Source organism: Cebus imitator, unplaced genomic scaffold (assembly GCF_001604975.1).
Source record: "Cebus imitator isolate Cc_AM_T3 unplaced genomic scaffold, Cebus_imitator-1.0 Scaffold1058, whole genome shotgun sequence".
Classification (NCBI taxonomy): Eukaryota; Metazoa; Chordata; class Mammalia; order Primates; family Cebidae; genus Cebus; species Cebus imitator.
This window is the reverse complement of record NW_016108373.1, coordinates 28,506-45,730: the sequence shown is the minus strand read 5'-3', so window position 1 is coordinate 45,730 and position 17,225 is coordinate 28,506. Positions and strand designations below refer to the sequence as shown.

At 50.1% G+C, this 17,225-nt stretch overlaps 1 protein-coding gene across 2 annotated transcripts in view; it reads right to left on the bottom strand.

Moving 5' to 3' along the window:
- Positions 1–288: 288 nt before the first annotated feature.
- The window catches only part of ABO (ABO, alpha 1-3-N-acetylgalactosaminyltransferase and alpha 1-3-galactosyltransferase), a 19,493-nt gene continuing 2,556 nt past the window's right edge, over positions 289–17,225 (bottom strand). The window contains exons 2-7 of one of the 2 annotated variants that reach the window (XM_017521313.2): positions 7,537–7,606; positions 6,809–6,865; positions 5,304–5,351; positions 3,903–3,938; positions 3,223–3,357; positions 289–1,066 (exon numbers count right to left, since the gene is read on the bottom strand). In XM_017521313.2, coding sequence (XP_017376802.1) covers positions 376–1,066; positions 3,223–3,357; positions 3,903–3,938; positions 5,304–5,351; positions 6,809–6,865; positions 7,537–7,606 — 1,037 coding nt within the window. In that variant the 3' untranslated portion in view covers positions 289–375. The remainder of the gene's footprint in view (positions 1,067–3,222; positions 3,358–3,902; positions 3,939–5,303; positions 5,352–6,808; positions 6,866–7,536; positions 7,607–17,225) is intronic. The other variant, XM_017521314.2, reaches the window with a different exon arrangement.

Here is a 17,225-nt window from a genome sequence, read left to right as displayed (position 1 = left end):
GTCTGTGTGTCTATGTGGTCTGTGTGTCTGTGTGACTGCTGTATGTCTTTCTCTGTGTTTGCATGTGTCTCCGTGTGTCTCTGTGCATGTCTGTCTGTCTATATTTCTGTACATCATTGTATGTGTTGGTGCGTCTATGCATCTGTGTGTCTGCAGGTATGTTTTTCTGTGTATGTCTTTGTGTGTGTGTATGTCTGTGTATGTAATGGTGTGTCTCTGTGGGGGCGGGGCGTGGGTGTGATTTGAGGTGGGGGCAGGGCCTAGGCTGCAATTGCTGTCAACAGGACGGAAAAAAAAAGTGGACTTTACCTGTTCTTCTAAAACCAAGGGTGGTAGGCAGATGGGGATGCCGCAGCCCTCCCAGAGCCCACCTGCTCATGGGTTCCGGACTGCCTGGTGGTTCTTGGGCACCGCCACAAACCTCAGCTTCTTCAGGATGGGGGGCCAGCCCAGCAGCTGCTGGTCCCACAGGTACTCGGGGGACAGCACCTTGGTGGGTTTGTGGCGCAGCAGGTACTTGTTCAGGTGGCTCTCGTCGTGCCACACGGCCTCGATGCCATTGGCCTGGTCGATCATCATGGCCTGGTGGCAGGCCCTGGTGAGCCGCTGCACCTCTTGCACCGACCCCCCGAAGAACGCGCCTATGTAGTAGAAATCGCCCTCGTCCTTGGGGATGTAGGCCTGGGACTGGGGCCGGCGCTCGTAGGTGAAGGCCTCCCGGCTGCTTCCGTAGAAGCCGGGATGCAGGGTGCCGAACAGCGGGGACAGGATCTCCACGCCCACGTGGTCGCTGAACTTCATGTCCACGTCGGCGCACACCAGGTAATCCACCTCGCGGAGGAAGCGCCGCTCGCAGAAGTCGCTGATCATCTCCATGCGGCGCATGGACACGTCCTGCCAGCGCTCGTAGGCGCGCACCTCCAGCACCGACAGCTGCCGGCCGGCCCCCAGCGCCACGTGCGGCACCGCGGCCGCCTGGTCGGTGAAGACGTAGTAGTGGACCCGGTGGCCCACCATGAAGTGCTTCTCCGCCGTCTCCAGGAACAGCTTCACGAAGGCCACGTATCTGCAAGGCAGGGGGACAGGGCCTGGGGAGCCGCTGGCCCGTGTCCTTGGGCTGCAGGAGGTCTGCCCTGCGCGCTCCCACCAGCGGCCATGGGAAGGCTCAGAGGAGCAGATGCACCATGTTCTCCTGCCCTGTCCTGAGCGAGACCTCGGGCCGCGACTCACTTCATCTTCCCAGGACAGGCGGCTGGAGGCTCGTAGCAGGCCGCAGGCTAGTGCCGGCTCACTTGTCCTAAGCCTGGCCTGAGCCACCAGACAGCTGCCCCTCTTATGCCTGGGCCAGCCATGTGCCCCTCATTAGAAGCTGCGCTTGGGGCCCCACACACCCGCCTCTGCACCCTAGAGCTTCCTCCCTCCCAGGCTTGAACTGCACATATTCCTAGGAGTAGGTCATTCCTGGACTCTGCCACTGGATCAGGAGCCAGGCCTACCAAGTGGGGCAAGGCAAAAAGGGGACCCCAGAAAGAATAGGGATGAAGGTTTGTTGGGGCCACAAACCCTGAGTCCAAAGGTAGAACCTGTAGACCCAGGTCAGGTGTCCCCCCACCTCAGGACGTTTTTTTTCCAACTGCCTCAGATGGCCGGCCCCTCCCTCAGGTCCCTCAGGGCCATTTGCCACCATCATGGGGGGGGGCATCTACCACCATTCAGCGAGTGTGCTCTGCCCCCTGAGTCCCCAAGTTTGTGGAGCAGGCACCGTGGCTGCTTTGCTCCATCTGGCTCATTGGCAAACCACTCACAAGGGCCCTACAGATACCTGGGGAACACCCATGTCCCAGGGAGCCAGCGAGCCCAGTGGGGAGCCCAGGCATGGCAGTCAGGCCCTGGGGTGCAAGTCCAGGCCCAATGTGGCTGTGGGCTCAAGGCTCAGCTCTGTAGGGCTGCTTCTCCCCACAGGCACTGGGGATGTGGGGACCACCTCAGGATTCAGAGAGGACACAGCCAGCCAGGCCACAGCAGCGAGGTGGTGCCCTGACATAGCCCCAAGGGGCAACTCCCAGCCCTTTGTCCCTAGGAACTGGAGTGTGAATTATCTGGCTATCCCCGTGCCCTTCTCAGTCCCTGCAAATCGGGCCATACCACCCCAGTGGCCTGACTCCCATACCTGGGTGCCTTGCTGGGTTCGCTTCCCCCTGGGGCATGTGTGTCCCCAGGTATCTGTAGGGCCTATACTCCCCTTGTGAGTGGTTTGCCAATGAGCTGGGTATGGCAAAGCAGCCGCGGTGCCTGCTCCATAAACTCAGGGCCTCGGGGTCATGGCACACGTGCTGAATGATGGGAAAGCCTATGTCCCATGGTGATGGCACATGGCCCTGGGGGACCTCAAGGAGGGACTGGCCATCTGTGGCAGTTGGAGAAAACGTTTTATGGTTAGGGAGACACCTGACCTGGGTCTAGAAGCTCTACCTTTGGATTCAGGGTTTGTGGCCACACCTCTCCCACATCTGAATTGGTAAAGGGGATTGTGAAGGCCACAGGGCTGTCCTGCAGGCTGCACGCTGCGTGGAAGGACGCTCCTCCTTCCAAGTGCAGATGCCGCTTACATGCCTTCCATCTGTTCCCCACAGAAGTCCCAGAAGGAGTCACTGTCACTGGCCCCTCTGCCCATGGGTGCTGAGAGGTCAAGTCCGTGTCTGCGTTCACCTCCCTAGCTCCCTGTGAAGCTGGCCTGGCCCAGAGTCCAAGGGCATTATGGGTTAGCTGCTTCTCTTGAGGTCTGGGGCCAACTGCCTTGCCTGCTTCACCTCATCTGAGGACACAGTGACCACGGCTCTGCCAGCATCCTCTTTCTAGGGTCCGAGGACAGTAAACAGGTGTCCCCCTCCTGCCATCTCTGGTCAGTGAGCGGAGTCCACCTGGAGCCTTGTATGGAGGTGGTGGCTCAGCAGGAGGGCCAGCCACAGGTACAGAGAGGAGGGGGCAGCAGGAGCCGCCATCCCTGGGTGAGACGCAGCCTCTGGACAAGGAGCTCAGTTTTACCCCCAGGGAGCCCACGTGAGCTCAGTAAGATGCTGTGTGAATGGCCTTTCCCATCTACCCTCTGGGAGGACAAGGCTGGCCGCCACCCCACTCTGTCCTGAACACAAAGAGAGACCTTGATGTTCCCGGTCATTCCCCACAGCCCGGTCTCTGCCCTCGGCCCCCTCACTGACTTACTTCTTGATGGCAAACACAGTTAACCCGATGGTGGTGTTCCGGAGCCTGAACTGCTCGTTGAGGATGTCGGTGTTGAAGGTGCCCTCCCAGACGATGGGAGCCAACCAAGGGGTCACCACAAGGACATCTTTCCTACTGCAGATGGCAAGAGGCATGCGGTAGCAGGGAGCTGGCAGGGCGCTGCCCACACATGCCTCTGGCACACGGCCGTCCCCACCTGGAAACCCCACTCAGCTTCTGCCACCTCTGACCACCCTTCCAGAGGCAGCCACCATTCCCCCGAAACCAACCAGAGGCAAATGCAGGCTCCAGCTCGGCCAGTGATTCCCAACCCTCCCTCAACATTGGATCTGCCGGACTACAGAGGGAGCTGAGCTTTGCTGGCAAAGAGACAGGAATCCCCCCACCGACACCCTCCCCCAGCCCCCCTCCCAGGGAGGAGGTACCTAACAGGCCTCTGCAGGGGCTTTGGTGAACAAAGAGCCAGAAAACAAGAGACCAAGTCAGAGAAAGCAAAGGGAATGAGAACAACCATGTGGGCCTCCGAATTCAGATGTCAGGGGCACCTGAGGGGAGAGAACGGCGAAGCAGCCCCAGCTGAGATTTCCGTCAGGGAACCCGCCCTCTAATGCCCTCGGAACAGCCCCTGGAGCTGCCTGCAGTTTCAGTAACTTACTCACCATGGTGTCAGCGTCTGTGGCTGGGGGTAGACCATCCTGCAAGCACAAAGCGCCGTCCCGTGAGTTTGGAGCTTGCATGGGAAGTGTGGGATGCATGTAGGCGGGGGGCGCACACCCTCCCGCCAAGGCCGCCCTCCCAGGCTGGAATCGCTGTGGCTGCTCTGGGCTGTGTCAGCCCACAACCCCAGGACCCCGGGGCAGGGCCGAAGCTCAGAGTCTCCGATCCAGCACTTGTAGACTAGGGAGAGGGCCGAAGTGACCGCAGGCCCATTGCTTTCCACTTGACTTAAGGCTGGGAGGGATGTAGGTGTCCTGCCTTAATTCACTGTGCGCAGAGAGGAGACTGCATGTGTGGCCCCTGTCTCTGGTCATTCCCAGGGAAAGGGCCTGAGATGTGCAGATGCCCCACCTGGGCCCAAAGCCTGCTGGGCCTCCTTGTGGGCTGGTGGCGTCCACAGCCCGGCTTCCTCTCTGAGAAGTCAGGGAGTAAAACCTGCTCTGACGGTGACACAAAGCACTGTCAGGTGCCACACACAGACTGTGGGACGTGCGGGCCACAGTGATGTCCCCACCTGAAGTACTGGAGAGGCCTAGGAGACATGAGCCAGGGCCATTGAAATTGTCAGTAATGACCACAATTTGAATGTCCTATGATGGCCTTTAAAAGCAGGGAATCAGCTGACAGTAGAAGGAAATTCTGACACTTGCTACAGCCTGGGTGGGCTGTGAGGACATCACGCTCAGTGAAGTAAGCCTGTCAAAAAAGACAGCTACCACTGATTCCACTCATAAAAGGTGGTTGTAGTGGTCAGACTCAGAGCCACAGGCCACGGAATGGTGAGTGCGGAGAGCTGAGGGAGGGGACAGCGCAGTGGCTATTTCAAGGCGACAGAGCTTCAGTTGTGTAAGATGAAAAGAGTCCTTGTGATGGCTGCACAGTAACGTGCATGGACAGAGCACCCCTGACCACTGACCACTTACCAATGATCCAGATAGCAAATTTTATGTTAAGTGTATTTGACCACAATTAAAAAAAATTATCAAAAGCAGTGTGGGCAACTTGGCCTTGGTTGCCTAGACTCCTGCAGTCTCAGCACTGATAAAGGCCCACATCCTGGGAAACAGCCCCCGAGGCCCAGAAGAGCAGACCAGCTGGTCCTCCTGTTTCAAGGCCAATGACAGGCAGCTGGTGAGAACTGAAGTCTGGGCCGCATGGCGCTCTCGGAGTGGCTGCAGGACGAGGGCGGAGTCAGAGCAGAGACTGGCTAGGGAGCGGCCTCCTCCCTCCAAGCCACAGGAGGAGAGAGGAGCTGCTCCCACACGCGTCTGCCCACACACACACAGGTACCCGGCTGCAGGACAATTCTGTGACATGGGAGCCACCGAAGGAAGACATTGTACCTTGGCAATGTGACACTCTGCAGACCGCCCGGTTCCCTAACAGCCATGCTGCAGAATGAGAACACAGGAGATGAAGTTTATTCCAGCAGCAGGGATGGAGGGCACAAGTGCATGGGAGCCAGCAGAGGGTCCCAGTGGAAGGGACACGGTCAGCCTGGAGCGCGGAGCAGTGTCCACCAGGAACAGTCCGAGGACAGCCACCCCTGTGCTAATGGGCCTGGCGTGGGCCCGTGTGCCAGACTCTGGAAGGCCAACGCTGCTGTCTGAGGTCTGCGTTTGGGGGGCCTCACAGCCCACAGGTTCACCACACACGTCGAAGCCAAGGCTGGGCGGAGTGGAGTTTCAGAACATGTCTGCAAACCCCGAGGCCCCTCCCATCAAGAGATGGGGTCTGATATTCCTGTTTCTAAGAAAGAACATGTGGCAGAAGTGACACTGGGTGACTTCTGAAGCCAGCCCTAGAAGGCCATCTGGCTTCTGTATCTTTTTTCTTGGGGTATTGGTCTTGGAGCTTCCACACAAAGCTGAGCAGGAGCCCAGGCCCCGGGGAGAGGCCCTGGGTAGGTGTCTCAGCTGAGAGGCAGCATCAACTGCCAGAGATGCAGGGACGTCCTTGCAGTGACCCCAGCCACCCACCATCTGCCCACAACTGCCTGCAGCCCCAAAGTGAACCAGCCAGGTGAATCCCGTGCACGCCAGGAAGCCCAGGGACAGATGCGATCAGTGGCTGATCGTTTTCCATGGATGGGGCTGTGCTCTGCAGCCAGGGGTCACTGACACGAGTGGGAATTAGCAGACACGGCAAGGGGCACAGCACGGACACAGGCCCGGAGTCAGGACCACACAGCACGTGGACGAGCCACAGGCCACTCTGAAGCACAGAGGGCAAGGCAGAGTTGGGAGAGATGAGGCTGGGGAGGTCAGGCAGGCAGGGTCAGACCATGGAGAGCCTCCTACCTTCTGTTCTGGAAAGACCACTCCAGCACTGTGAGGACACGGGGGACAGGGCTGATGGGGATGGGGAGACAAGCCTGAGGCTGTTGCAGAGATGAGGCAGCCCCACCGGACCGATGGAGCAGGGCTGCGAAGGCAGAGAGGCCGCTGGGCGTGTGAGCTGCTGAACAGCAGGGCTGGCTGGACTTGGGAACCCAGTGTAGGGCTGAGGGCAAAGGGAGAGTTGAGGATGGCAGGTGGAAGGCAACTCAGGAGGAGGGGTGTGGGCAGGGAGCAGAGACCATGTGTGCGAACTCTGGGTAAGCCTGGAGTCGGGGACTGGAGGTCAGAAGGTCAAGGCTGGCTCCAGAGATGTGGAGGCAGACGTGTCAGGTGACCCTTCAAGGCCACAGAGCTGGCCACATCTACACTGGGCATAGGATGGAGAGGGGACCCAGGCCCACCCATGTGCGTGCCCGGGAGGGGCAGGGGGAGTTCCCAGAGCGGGACCCCAGCCCACAGCCAGCACCCCGGCCAGCACAGATGGTCCGCCTGCCCTTCTCCTCACTCACCGGGCCTCCAGTTCCAGCCTTCCTGGCATTAGGCTTCTGGGGCTTAGGACCTGGTAACTGCAGGAAGGAAGTGTGCCAAGGTTCAGGACACAGAACCAAGACTGCCTGTGGATCCCTTCCTCCAAACTGCACATGCTGGGGCCAGCCATGAGCACAGGAGTCCCCGATGAGCTGCAAGGCCTCCAGGCAGGCAGGAAACCTTCTCAGCAAAGCCCAGGTGCCTCACCACATACTGCACCAGGGGGTGGGCAGGAGGGGGTCCCTGGGGATATTGCTCATGTATGAGCACCTGCAGAAGGCCCCCCGTGCTTTGGTCAGTGCAGCCCCCAAGGTCACCTCAGGGAGCATTTCCAGGCCATGTCCACAGATGCCCCACTCTGTGGTTCTGGGACCTTCTGTGTCTGGAAGTGGCTAACCGCTCGGGACCCAGACTTGCCTTCCCCAGCCCCAGCCACGCAACTGTGGGCAAGGGGCTTGCTCTCCCAGCCCCAGACTCCCCACTTATGAAAAATTTAAATGGGAGAGTGAGGAGCCCATTGCCCGGTGAGGCTTAAATAAGGGAGCAAGTAAAAATACCTCACACAGCCCGACGTGGGCAACAACTGTCCTTAGGATCCTGATGGCCACTGTGATGCTTGGGGGGCTGAGGGGGTCCCCATGGGTCTGATTAGCTGCTGTGGCCACTTCTCCCCAAACCGGGCCAGCACCGATGGGCAAATGTGTCTTACCCAAACAAGACCAAGACAAGCATTGTTAGGAAAAGGATCATAGGTAGAGGTGCGTAGCATTTTGGTTTTCCTAGAAAACAGGAGGGAAAAATCACATCACTCACCCACCTCTCACCTGCCCCACTTTCCGTGCCCTGTATGTGATTCAGGCACCAGACCCTGTGAGGGGCCTTCATCTGCCAAGATGGTCCCTCTGCCCCACAGGGGACGCTCTGAGCCCCACCTGAGCATCTGCAAACCCAGTCCAGACCTGGCCCTCCTCCCGCTCAGAGAACAGGGAGGTGGTCCGCTCCTCCCAGCTCATCAGCCCGACTGCTCCCACAGACTCTGAGCGTCACCCCGGCTTCCTAATGACCTCCTTCCACTCAGCACCCTCTTCCCATGGGAGACCGAAGGGAACCACACTGAAATGAGCACCTCAAGGTCACTGTTGAACCCACTGGGGGAGGCCAGGACTGCCTCATGCCCAGGCTGAGCCAGGAGGCCAGACCAGTTCCTGCCACGGAGAGGAGCCACCACCCTTCCCCGGTGTCTCCCTGCCCTCTCAGACGCCCATGCCCTGGAAACAATCGGTGGTGTTTCTTTTAAGGTGATTTTTATGTATGTTGAAGTCACGTGCTTAGTTCCCCCTCATCCACGCCTTCCCTTGCCGGAGTTTCAGTGACCCATGGTCAACCAAAGGCCAATGACAGGTGAGTACAGTGCAGCAAAGTATTTTCAGGACAGGTCTGGGGGCTCATGCCTGTGATCCCAGCACTTCGGAGGCTAAGCCAGGAGAACTGCTTGAAGCCAGGAGCCCTAGACTGGCCTGGGCAACATAGTGAGAACTCATTTCTATCAAATTAAAAAAAAAAAAATTAGCTGGGCATTGTGGCGCACCCCCATGGTCCCAGGAGGCTGAGGTGGAAGGATCACTTGAGCCTAGGAGGTCAAGGCTGCAGTGAGTCACGAATGCACCACTGCACTCCAGCCTGGGTGACAGAGCAAGACCTTCTCTCAAAAAAAAAAAAAAGCCACAAACCAAGGTATATATATGTTTTTTTTTTGAGAGAGACCACATTCACATAACCTTTATTACAGCATATTCTTCTGTGTTGTTTTTCAGATGGCGTTTGCTCTTGTTGCCCAGGCTGGGAGTGCAATGGGGCAACCTCGGCTCACTGCAACCTCCACCTTCCGGGTTCAAGCCATTCTCCTCCCTCAGTCTCCAGAGTAACTGGATTTACAGGTGCCCACCACCACGCTCGGCTAATTTTTTGTATTTTTAGTAGAGACAGGATTCCACCATGTTGGCCAGGCTGGTCTCGAACTCCTGACCTCAAATGATCCGCCTGCCTTGGACAATATATTGTTATAATTGTTCTATATTATTATGATGGTAGTTCCATCCTGTGCGTAATTTATATATGAAACTCTATCACAGGTATGTGTGCACAGGGGAAGACAAGTCTGTTAAGGGTTTGGTACTAGCCGTGGATTCAGACATCCACTGGGGATCTCGGAATGTATCCCCCGCAGGTAAGAGGGGACTCCTGTTTTCACAAGGTCAAGCCTGGAAGGCTTCTGTCTCCTGGCCCGGTTCCTATTCCTTCCCCTGAAATCAGTCCCTTTCAGCTAATTGTTCTGCTGCTGCTTATCCCATAAAGCTTGTCTGTATTTACCTCCGCCCTTCTAAGTCCTGTGAGCATGGAACAATTTATCTCGAATAGCTTCCTGCAACGGAAACGTGGGAGGCAAAATTGGAACTTTACACGTCTTAAATTATTTTTTCCCCTTTTCTAGTCGGTAGACTGTTTGGCTGTAGGGAAATCTAGATGAAAATAATTGTCCTGCAATGTGGCAGAAATTATTCCATCTTTAAAAACTTTGAAAATCAACTTCATTTGAGGGATAACTTACATCCAGTCAAATCTATGCACTTTAGGTATACGGCTTTGAGGCATTTTGAACAATGCACACATGTAATCACCTCCAAACAAGATAGATAACATTTTCATCACCCCAATAAGGTCCCTCCTGACCCCGGATCTGGTTCCCTGGTGTTTCCCATAAACGGAACCGCCTGCCACACGCTCTTCTCTGTCTGGCTGCATCACACAGCAGGACGTTTTGAAGGTTCACCTACACTGTCCCGTGTATCAGGTGTTCGTTCTTTTTTATTGCGGAGAAACGCCGTTGTTAATACGCCACAATTAGTTTATCCTGCCTCCTATTGACAGACATTATGGTTTTTACGGTTTGGGGCCCCCAGCAACAAAGCTTCTAGAAACACTTGTGTGCAGGGATTTGTGGACCTTTGTTTTCATTTTCCTGGAGTAAATACCAAGGAGCAGAAAAGATGAATCATATGCTAAGCATGTGTTTAACTTTTTCCCAAAGCGGTTACTGAATTCTCCATTCCCACCAGCAATGCAAGAGAACCACGGGTGCTCCACATTCCTGCAGACACCTGATGGTCACTCCTTTACGTTTTAGTCTCCCAGTGGGTGAGTAGTGGTGTCTGATTGTGGCCAGTGACTAAGCAGGACAGTCATCTTTTCATGTATTTATTGGCCATTTGTTTGCTTCTTATGAAGCCTGTCCAGATGTTTTGCTCATTTTGTTATTTTATTTTATTTTGAGACAGAGTCTTACTCTGTCACCAGGCTGGAGTGCAGTGGTGCGATCTTGGCTCACTGCAACCTCTGACTCCCTGGTTCAAGCGATTCTCCTGCCTCAGCCTCCCGAATAGCTGGGATTACAGGCACATGCCACCACGCCCAGCTAATTTTTATATTTTTAGTAGAGACGGGGTTTCACCACATTGGCCAGGATGGTCTCCATCTGCTGACCTCATGATATGCCTGCCTTGGCCTCCCAAAGTGCTGGGATTACAGGTGTGAGCCACCATGCCCAGCCCATTTAATATTTATTTATTTACTTATATATATTTCGGGGGACATGGTTCTGCTCTGGTTGTTCAGGCTGGAATGTGGTGGCAGGATCCCAGCTCACTGGAGCCTCCGTTTCCTTTTCTCAGGTGATCCTCCCACCTCAGCCTTTTGAGTAGCTGGGACTACAGGAGTGTGCCACCATACCTAGCTAATTTTGGGGGGTTTTGATGGAGATGGGGCTTCACTCTGTTGCCCAAGCTGGTCTTGAACTCCTGGGCTCAAGCGATCCACCTGCCTCTGCCTCTCATGTTGGGATTACAGGCATGAGCTACCTCACCTGGACATTCGTTTTTATTTTAGAGACAGGGTCTTACTCTGTCACCCAGGCTAGAGTGCAGTATCGTGATCACAGGTCACTGCAACCTCAAATTCCTGTGGTTAGGCCATCTTCTCCCCCTCAGCCTCCTGATTAGCTGGGACTACAGACATGCACCAACATACCTGGCTAATTATTCTACTGTTTGTAGACACTGGGCCTCCTTTTAAATTGAGTTGTTTCTCTTTTATTATTGAGCAGTATAATTTATTTCTATATTTTGGATACAAGTCCTTTGCCAAATTCTAATGTTACAAATATTTTCTCACCAGGCACAGAAAGACACCGCATGTTCTCACTTATGTGTAGTATTGAAACATCAAAACAATTAGCTCATGGAGACAGAGAATAGGAGGGTGGTTAGTGGAGACTGGGAAGTGCCGTGGCAGGGGTGGGAGGGTGTGTGGGATGGTTAAAGGAATAAGAAGTAATAAGACCTCGTATTTGATAGCATAACAGGGAGACTATAGTCACTAATAATTTAATTATACACTTGAAAATAACTAAAAGAGAGGCCAGGCACAGTGGCTCGAGCCTATAATCCCAGCACTTTGGGAGGCTGAGGCAGGTGGATCACCTGAGGTCAGGAATGTAAGACCAGCCTGGCCAACATGGTGAAACTTCATCTCTTCTAAAAATAGAAGAAGTAGCCAGGTGTGGTGGTAGGCGCCTGTAGTCCTAGCTACTCGGGAGGCTGAGGCAGGAGAATCACTTGAACCTGGGAGGTGGAGGTTGCAGTGAGTTCAGATGACACCACTGCACTGCAGCTTGGGTGACAGAGCAAGACTCCATCTCAAAAAACAAAATAAAATAACTAAAAGAATATAATTGGATTGTTTGTAACGCAAAGGATAATTGATCAGGGGATGGATACCAGTTCTCCATGATGTGAATTTTCCACTGTATGCCTGAACCAAAATATCTCATGGGCCCCATAAATATATATACCTACTATGAACTCATAAAAATTAAAAACCAAATACTTCTTAAAAAAAAAACAAGTATTTTCTCTCAGTCTGTGGCTTGTTTATTCATTTTTCCTTAATTTTTTCTTTTGAAGGGAAGTGTTAATTTTGATAAACACTAATTTATCCTTATGAAAATGAAACCATTTTATGGTTTGAGCTTTTTTGTCTCATCTATTAAATTTTTGCCTGCCACAAGTTTATGAATATTTTCTATTATTTTCTTCAGAATTTCATAATTTTTGTATATGGTGTGAAAGGCTAAAGTCCCCCTTTCTTCCCCCCAATGCATATCCAGTCATTTCAGCCATTTGAACTGAAAATATTTTCCTGTCTGTATCACATTATCTTAGCACCATTATCAAAAAGCAACTATTAAAAAAATCAATTGAGTATCTGTGTGGGTCTGTGTCTAAACTCTGCATTCTGTTCCATTGATCTATCTGTCTATCCTAATCAGCCTATTCTGATTACTGTAGCTGTGTAATCTACCTCGAAATCCAGCTTGGAAGGTAAGTCTTCCAACTCTGTTTCTCTTTTTCAAATTGTTTTGACTATTCTGAGACCTTTGCGTTTCTATATAAATTTTAGAATCAGCTGTCTGTCAGCTTTACAAAAACTTCTTCTGGAGTTTCAAGTTAGATTATGTAGACTCTAGATCCATCTGGGGAGAAGTGACAGTTTAGCAGTATAAGTCTTCCAATCCATGAGCATGGTATATCTCTCCATTTATTTGTGTCTTCTTTAACTTTTGTCAGCAATATTTTGCAGTTTGGGTTTTTTTATGGCTTTTTTTCTTTGCTTTGCTCTGCTCTGCTCTACTTTGCTTTGTCGGGGTCTTGCTCTGTAACCCAGGCTGGAGTGCACTGCAACCTCTGCCTCCTGGGCTGCAGACATCCTCTCACCTCAGACTCCTGAGTGGCTGGGATTACAGGCATGAACCACTGCACCTGGCCTTATTTATTCATTGACTTTGAATCTTGAGACCTCCCTGCCAAGTTGACTTAGTTGAAGAGCTCATAGTGTAAATATATATAACATATATGACAATAACAGCACAAAGGAGCAAGGAGGAAATGAAGCTGTTACATATACCGGAGTAAGGAAAGGCCACCAGACAATAACTTGAATATACAGGAAGAAATCAAGAGTAAAGTCAATGTAAATACACAGTGTGATATAAAAGACTTGAAAAATATTTTTCTCCTTACTTGTCTCACTGAATTTAAAAGAAATAAATTGTGTGAAACAATAATTATGACACAGTATTGTTGAGTTTATAACATATAGATGAATATATATGACAATAATATCACAACCAAGGTGGAGGGGGGAAATGGAATTATATTAAAGTTTCTGTATTTTACTAAAATTGGTATTATTCTGAAGTACATTATGATAAATTAAAATGCATATTGTCATCCCTGAAGCAAACAGAAAATAACTTTAAAATATACACTTATAAAGAAAAAAGGAATCTAAATGGTATGCTAGAAAATATTTAATACAAAAGAAGGCAGTAAAGGATTAACAGAAGAACAAAAAGATAGAAAAGATAGAAAACAAACTGTGAGCTGGCAGATGGAAATCCAACCACAGCAGTAATAACACTGAATGTGAATAGACTGAACATGCCAATCAAAAGGCAGAGATGTTAGACTGGATTTTTTTTTTAAAGCTTTGACTATAAGCTATCTATGAGAAACATACTTCAGAAACAAAGATACAAATAAGTCAAAGCAAAAAGTACATTTGCTATGCAAATAATAACCGTAAGGGAGCTTGAGGAGCAATACTAATATCAGACCAAATAGATTTTTTTTTTGAGACAGAGTCTTGCTTTGTTTCCCAGGCTGGAGTGCAGTGGTGTGATCTCGGCTCACTGTAACCTCACCTCCTGGGTTCAAGTACTTCTCATGCTCAGCTTCCTGAATAGCTGGGAATACAGGTGTGTGTCACCATGCCTGGCTAATTACATGTGTGAGCCACTGTGCCCAGCCAGATTTTTTAAGATGAAAAATCTTACTAGAGATAAAGAGAAACATTCTGCAATGACATAAAGTTAATATATTAGGAAAATACAAGAAGTAGACATATATACACACCTGACAACTAGTCCCAAAATACGTGAAACCAAAACTTACAGATGAAGGGAGAAATAGTCAACTCAACGATAATGGTTGGGCTGGGTATGGTGACTCATGCGTGTAATTCTAGCACTTTGGGAAGTGGAGGTGGGTGGATCACTTGAGCATAGGAGTTCGTGACCAGTCTGGGCAACATGGCAAAACCCTGTTTCTACAAAAAATAGAGAAATTATCGAGGCATGATGCTGTGTAGTTGCATCATGCCTGGATAGTTGTGTGTAGTTGCAGTTAGGAGGCTGACGTGACCTGAGCCTTGGGAGGTGGGGACTGCAGTGAGCTGTGAACACACCCCTGCACTCCAGCCTGGGTGACCAAGTGAGACCCTGTCTCGAAAAAAAATCCAAAAAAAAAACCAATAATGGGACACCAAAATCCTACCCTACTCTCAATAATGGAGAGAATAATTAGAAAATCAGTAGATACAGATGACTTGACATCACTAGACCCCAGCTACACGTAACTGACGTGTTTAGAACACTCCACCTAGCGAGAGCCGAAGACACGTTCTCCTCAAGTGCACGTGGAACAGTCTCCAGGATCGATCATATGCTGGACCAGAAAACAAGTCTTGAGAGATGCAAAAGGACTGACATCCACAAAGTTTCTTCTCTCACCACAAGGGAATGAAATGAGAAATTAACAAAGGAAATTTGGGAAATCTACAAATACGTAGAAGTTAACACACTTCTACATAAGCAATGGGTCAAAGAAGAAACTCAAAAGATACTCTGAGATGAATGAAAATGCAAACACCCCATACCAAAATTTATGGGATATAACTAAAGCTGTGTTTCAGGGAAAATTTATGTCTGTAAATGTCTAGATTAGAAAAACTCAAATCAGTGTGTAAGCTTCCATTGTAAGTAACTACAAAAAGAAGAGACAGAACAAATTAAACCCAAAGTGAGAAGAAGAGAAATTAATAAATATTAGAGTGGAAACCAATGAAATAGAGAACAGAAAGAAAAAGATAGAGTAAAAAAAAATCAAATGTCAGTTCTCTGAAAAAATCAAGAGAAAGAGAGAACACAGATAACTAAAATCAGAAATAAAAGAGGAGACACCAGCTCCGTTCTTACAGAAATTAAAAGAATTTTAAGGAAATACTATGAACAAGTGTTTGCCCTACAATTTAGGTAATATGGACAGATTCTTACACATAAACTAGAAAGAGGTTAGAAGAAAATATGATTCAATTTTTCTGACATTGGATTAAGATTTCTTAGATATGACACCAGATGCACAATAAAAGAAAAAAATAGTAAATTTGAATGAATCAAAATGTAAAACTTTTGTACTTCAAAAACAGCAATAAGAAAGTGTTAAGACAAACTCTTGATGGAGAGAAAATATTTTCAAATCATATATCTAACAGCGCATATTCAGAACATGTAAAGAACTGTCAGAACTGGACAAAGGAGACAACTCCGTTTTGTTTTGTTTTTTAATTTTTTTTGAGACAGTTTCGTTCTTGTCGCCCAGGCTGGAGTGCAGTAGCGCCATCTAGGCTCACCACAACCTCCACCTCCTGGGTTTCAACAAGACGCTCCTGCATCAGCCTCCTGGGATTATAGGCACCATGCCCAGCTAATTTTGTGTTTGTGTGTATTTTCAGTAGTGAAAGGGTTTCACCATGTTGGCCCAGCTGGTCTCTAGCTCCTGACCTGACGTGACCCACCACCTCAGCCTCTCAAACTGCCGGGATTACAAGCAAGAGCCACTGCGCCTGGCCCAACTCAATATTTTTTTTTTTTTTTTTTTTTTGAGATGGAGTCTCACTCTGTTGCCCAGGCTGCAGTGCAGTGGTGTGGTCTTGGCTCACTGCAACCTTTGCCTCCGGTGTTCAAGCAATTCTCTGCCTCAGCCTCCCGGTAATTACAGGAGGAATTACCTCCAGCTAATTCCTCAGCTGGAATTATAGGTTCCCACCATGACGCCCACCTAATTTTTGTATTTTTAGTAAGACGGGGGTTTCACCATCTTGGTCAGGCTGGTCTTGAAATCCTGACCTCGTGATCCACCCACCTTGGCCTCCCAAAGTGCTGGGATTACAGGCGTGAGCCACCGTGCCTGGCCCCAATTCAATTTTTAAAAAGGCAAAAAGTTTGAACAGGCATTTCACCACAAAAAGATATATAAATGGCTAACAAGCACAAGAAAAAACACCCGCCATCATTTGTCATTGGGGAAATGTAAATCAAAACTATGAGATACCACCTTATGCCCACAAGACTGGCTATGTGTTGCTGCAGATGTACAGAAAGTGGGACCCTCCGCCAGGCACAGTGGCTTATGCCTGTAATCCCAGCACTTTGGGAGGCTGAGGCAGGCAGATCACTTGAGCCTAAGAGTTTGAGACCAGCCGGGGCAACATGGCAAAACCCCATCTCTACAAAGAATACAAAAATTAGCTGGATGTGGTGGTACACGCCTGTAGTCCCAGAAGCTCAGGAGTCTGAGGTGGGAGGATTGATTGAGCCCAAGAGATTGAGGCTGTAGTGAGCCAAATCCTGCCACTGCACTCCAGCCTGGGTGACAGAGCAAGACCTTGTCTCAAAAAAGGAAACAGAAAAAGAAATGAGAACCGTCATACAATGCTGATGGGAATGTAAAATGGGGCAGTCACTCTGGAAAACAGGTGGCTAATTTCTTAACATGTTATTGTTGCATATCAGCCCAAGAGAAATGAAAACATATGCCCACACAAAGTCTCATACACAAATATTCATAGCAGTGTTGTTCAGTTCAAAATAGCAAAAAAAGTGAAAACAGCCATAATGTCCATCGACTGATGAATAAACAAAATGTGGTCTATCCGTACAGTGGATTACTCAGAAATAAAAAGGAATTAAATACTGATACATCCTACAACATACACGAGTCTCAGAAACATTATTCCAAGTGAAGGAAATCAGATGCAAAAGACGTAACATGGGACTCCATTCATACAAATTGTCCAGAAAGGCAAAACTCCCGAGCTTCTATACCTTCTAAGCTATATGTCTACATGTAAGTGTGCATTCATCTAAAGACGTTAAGTGATGCCGGGCGCCGTGGCTCGCGGGGTGGCTCCCAGCACTTTGGGAGGCCGAGGCAGGTGGATCACGAGGTCAGGAGATTGAGACCATCCTGGCCAACATAGTGAAACCCTGTCTCTACTAAAAATACAAAAAAATTAGCTGGGCGTGGTGGCACGCACCTGTCGTCCCAGCTACTTGGGAGGCTGAGGCAGAAGAATTGCTTGAACCCAGGAGGCGGAGGTTGCAGTGAGCCGAGATTGTGCCAATGCACTCCAGCCTGGTGACAGAGCAAGACTCCGTCTCAAAAA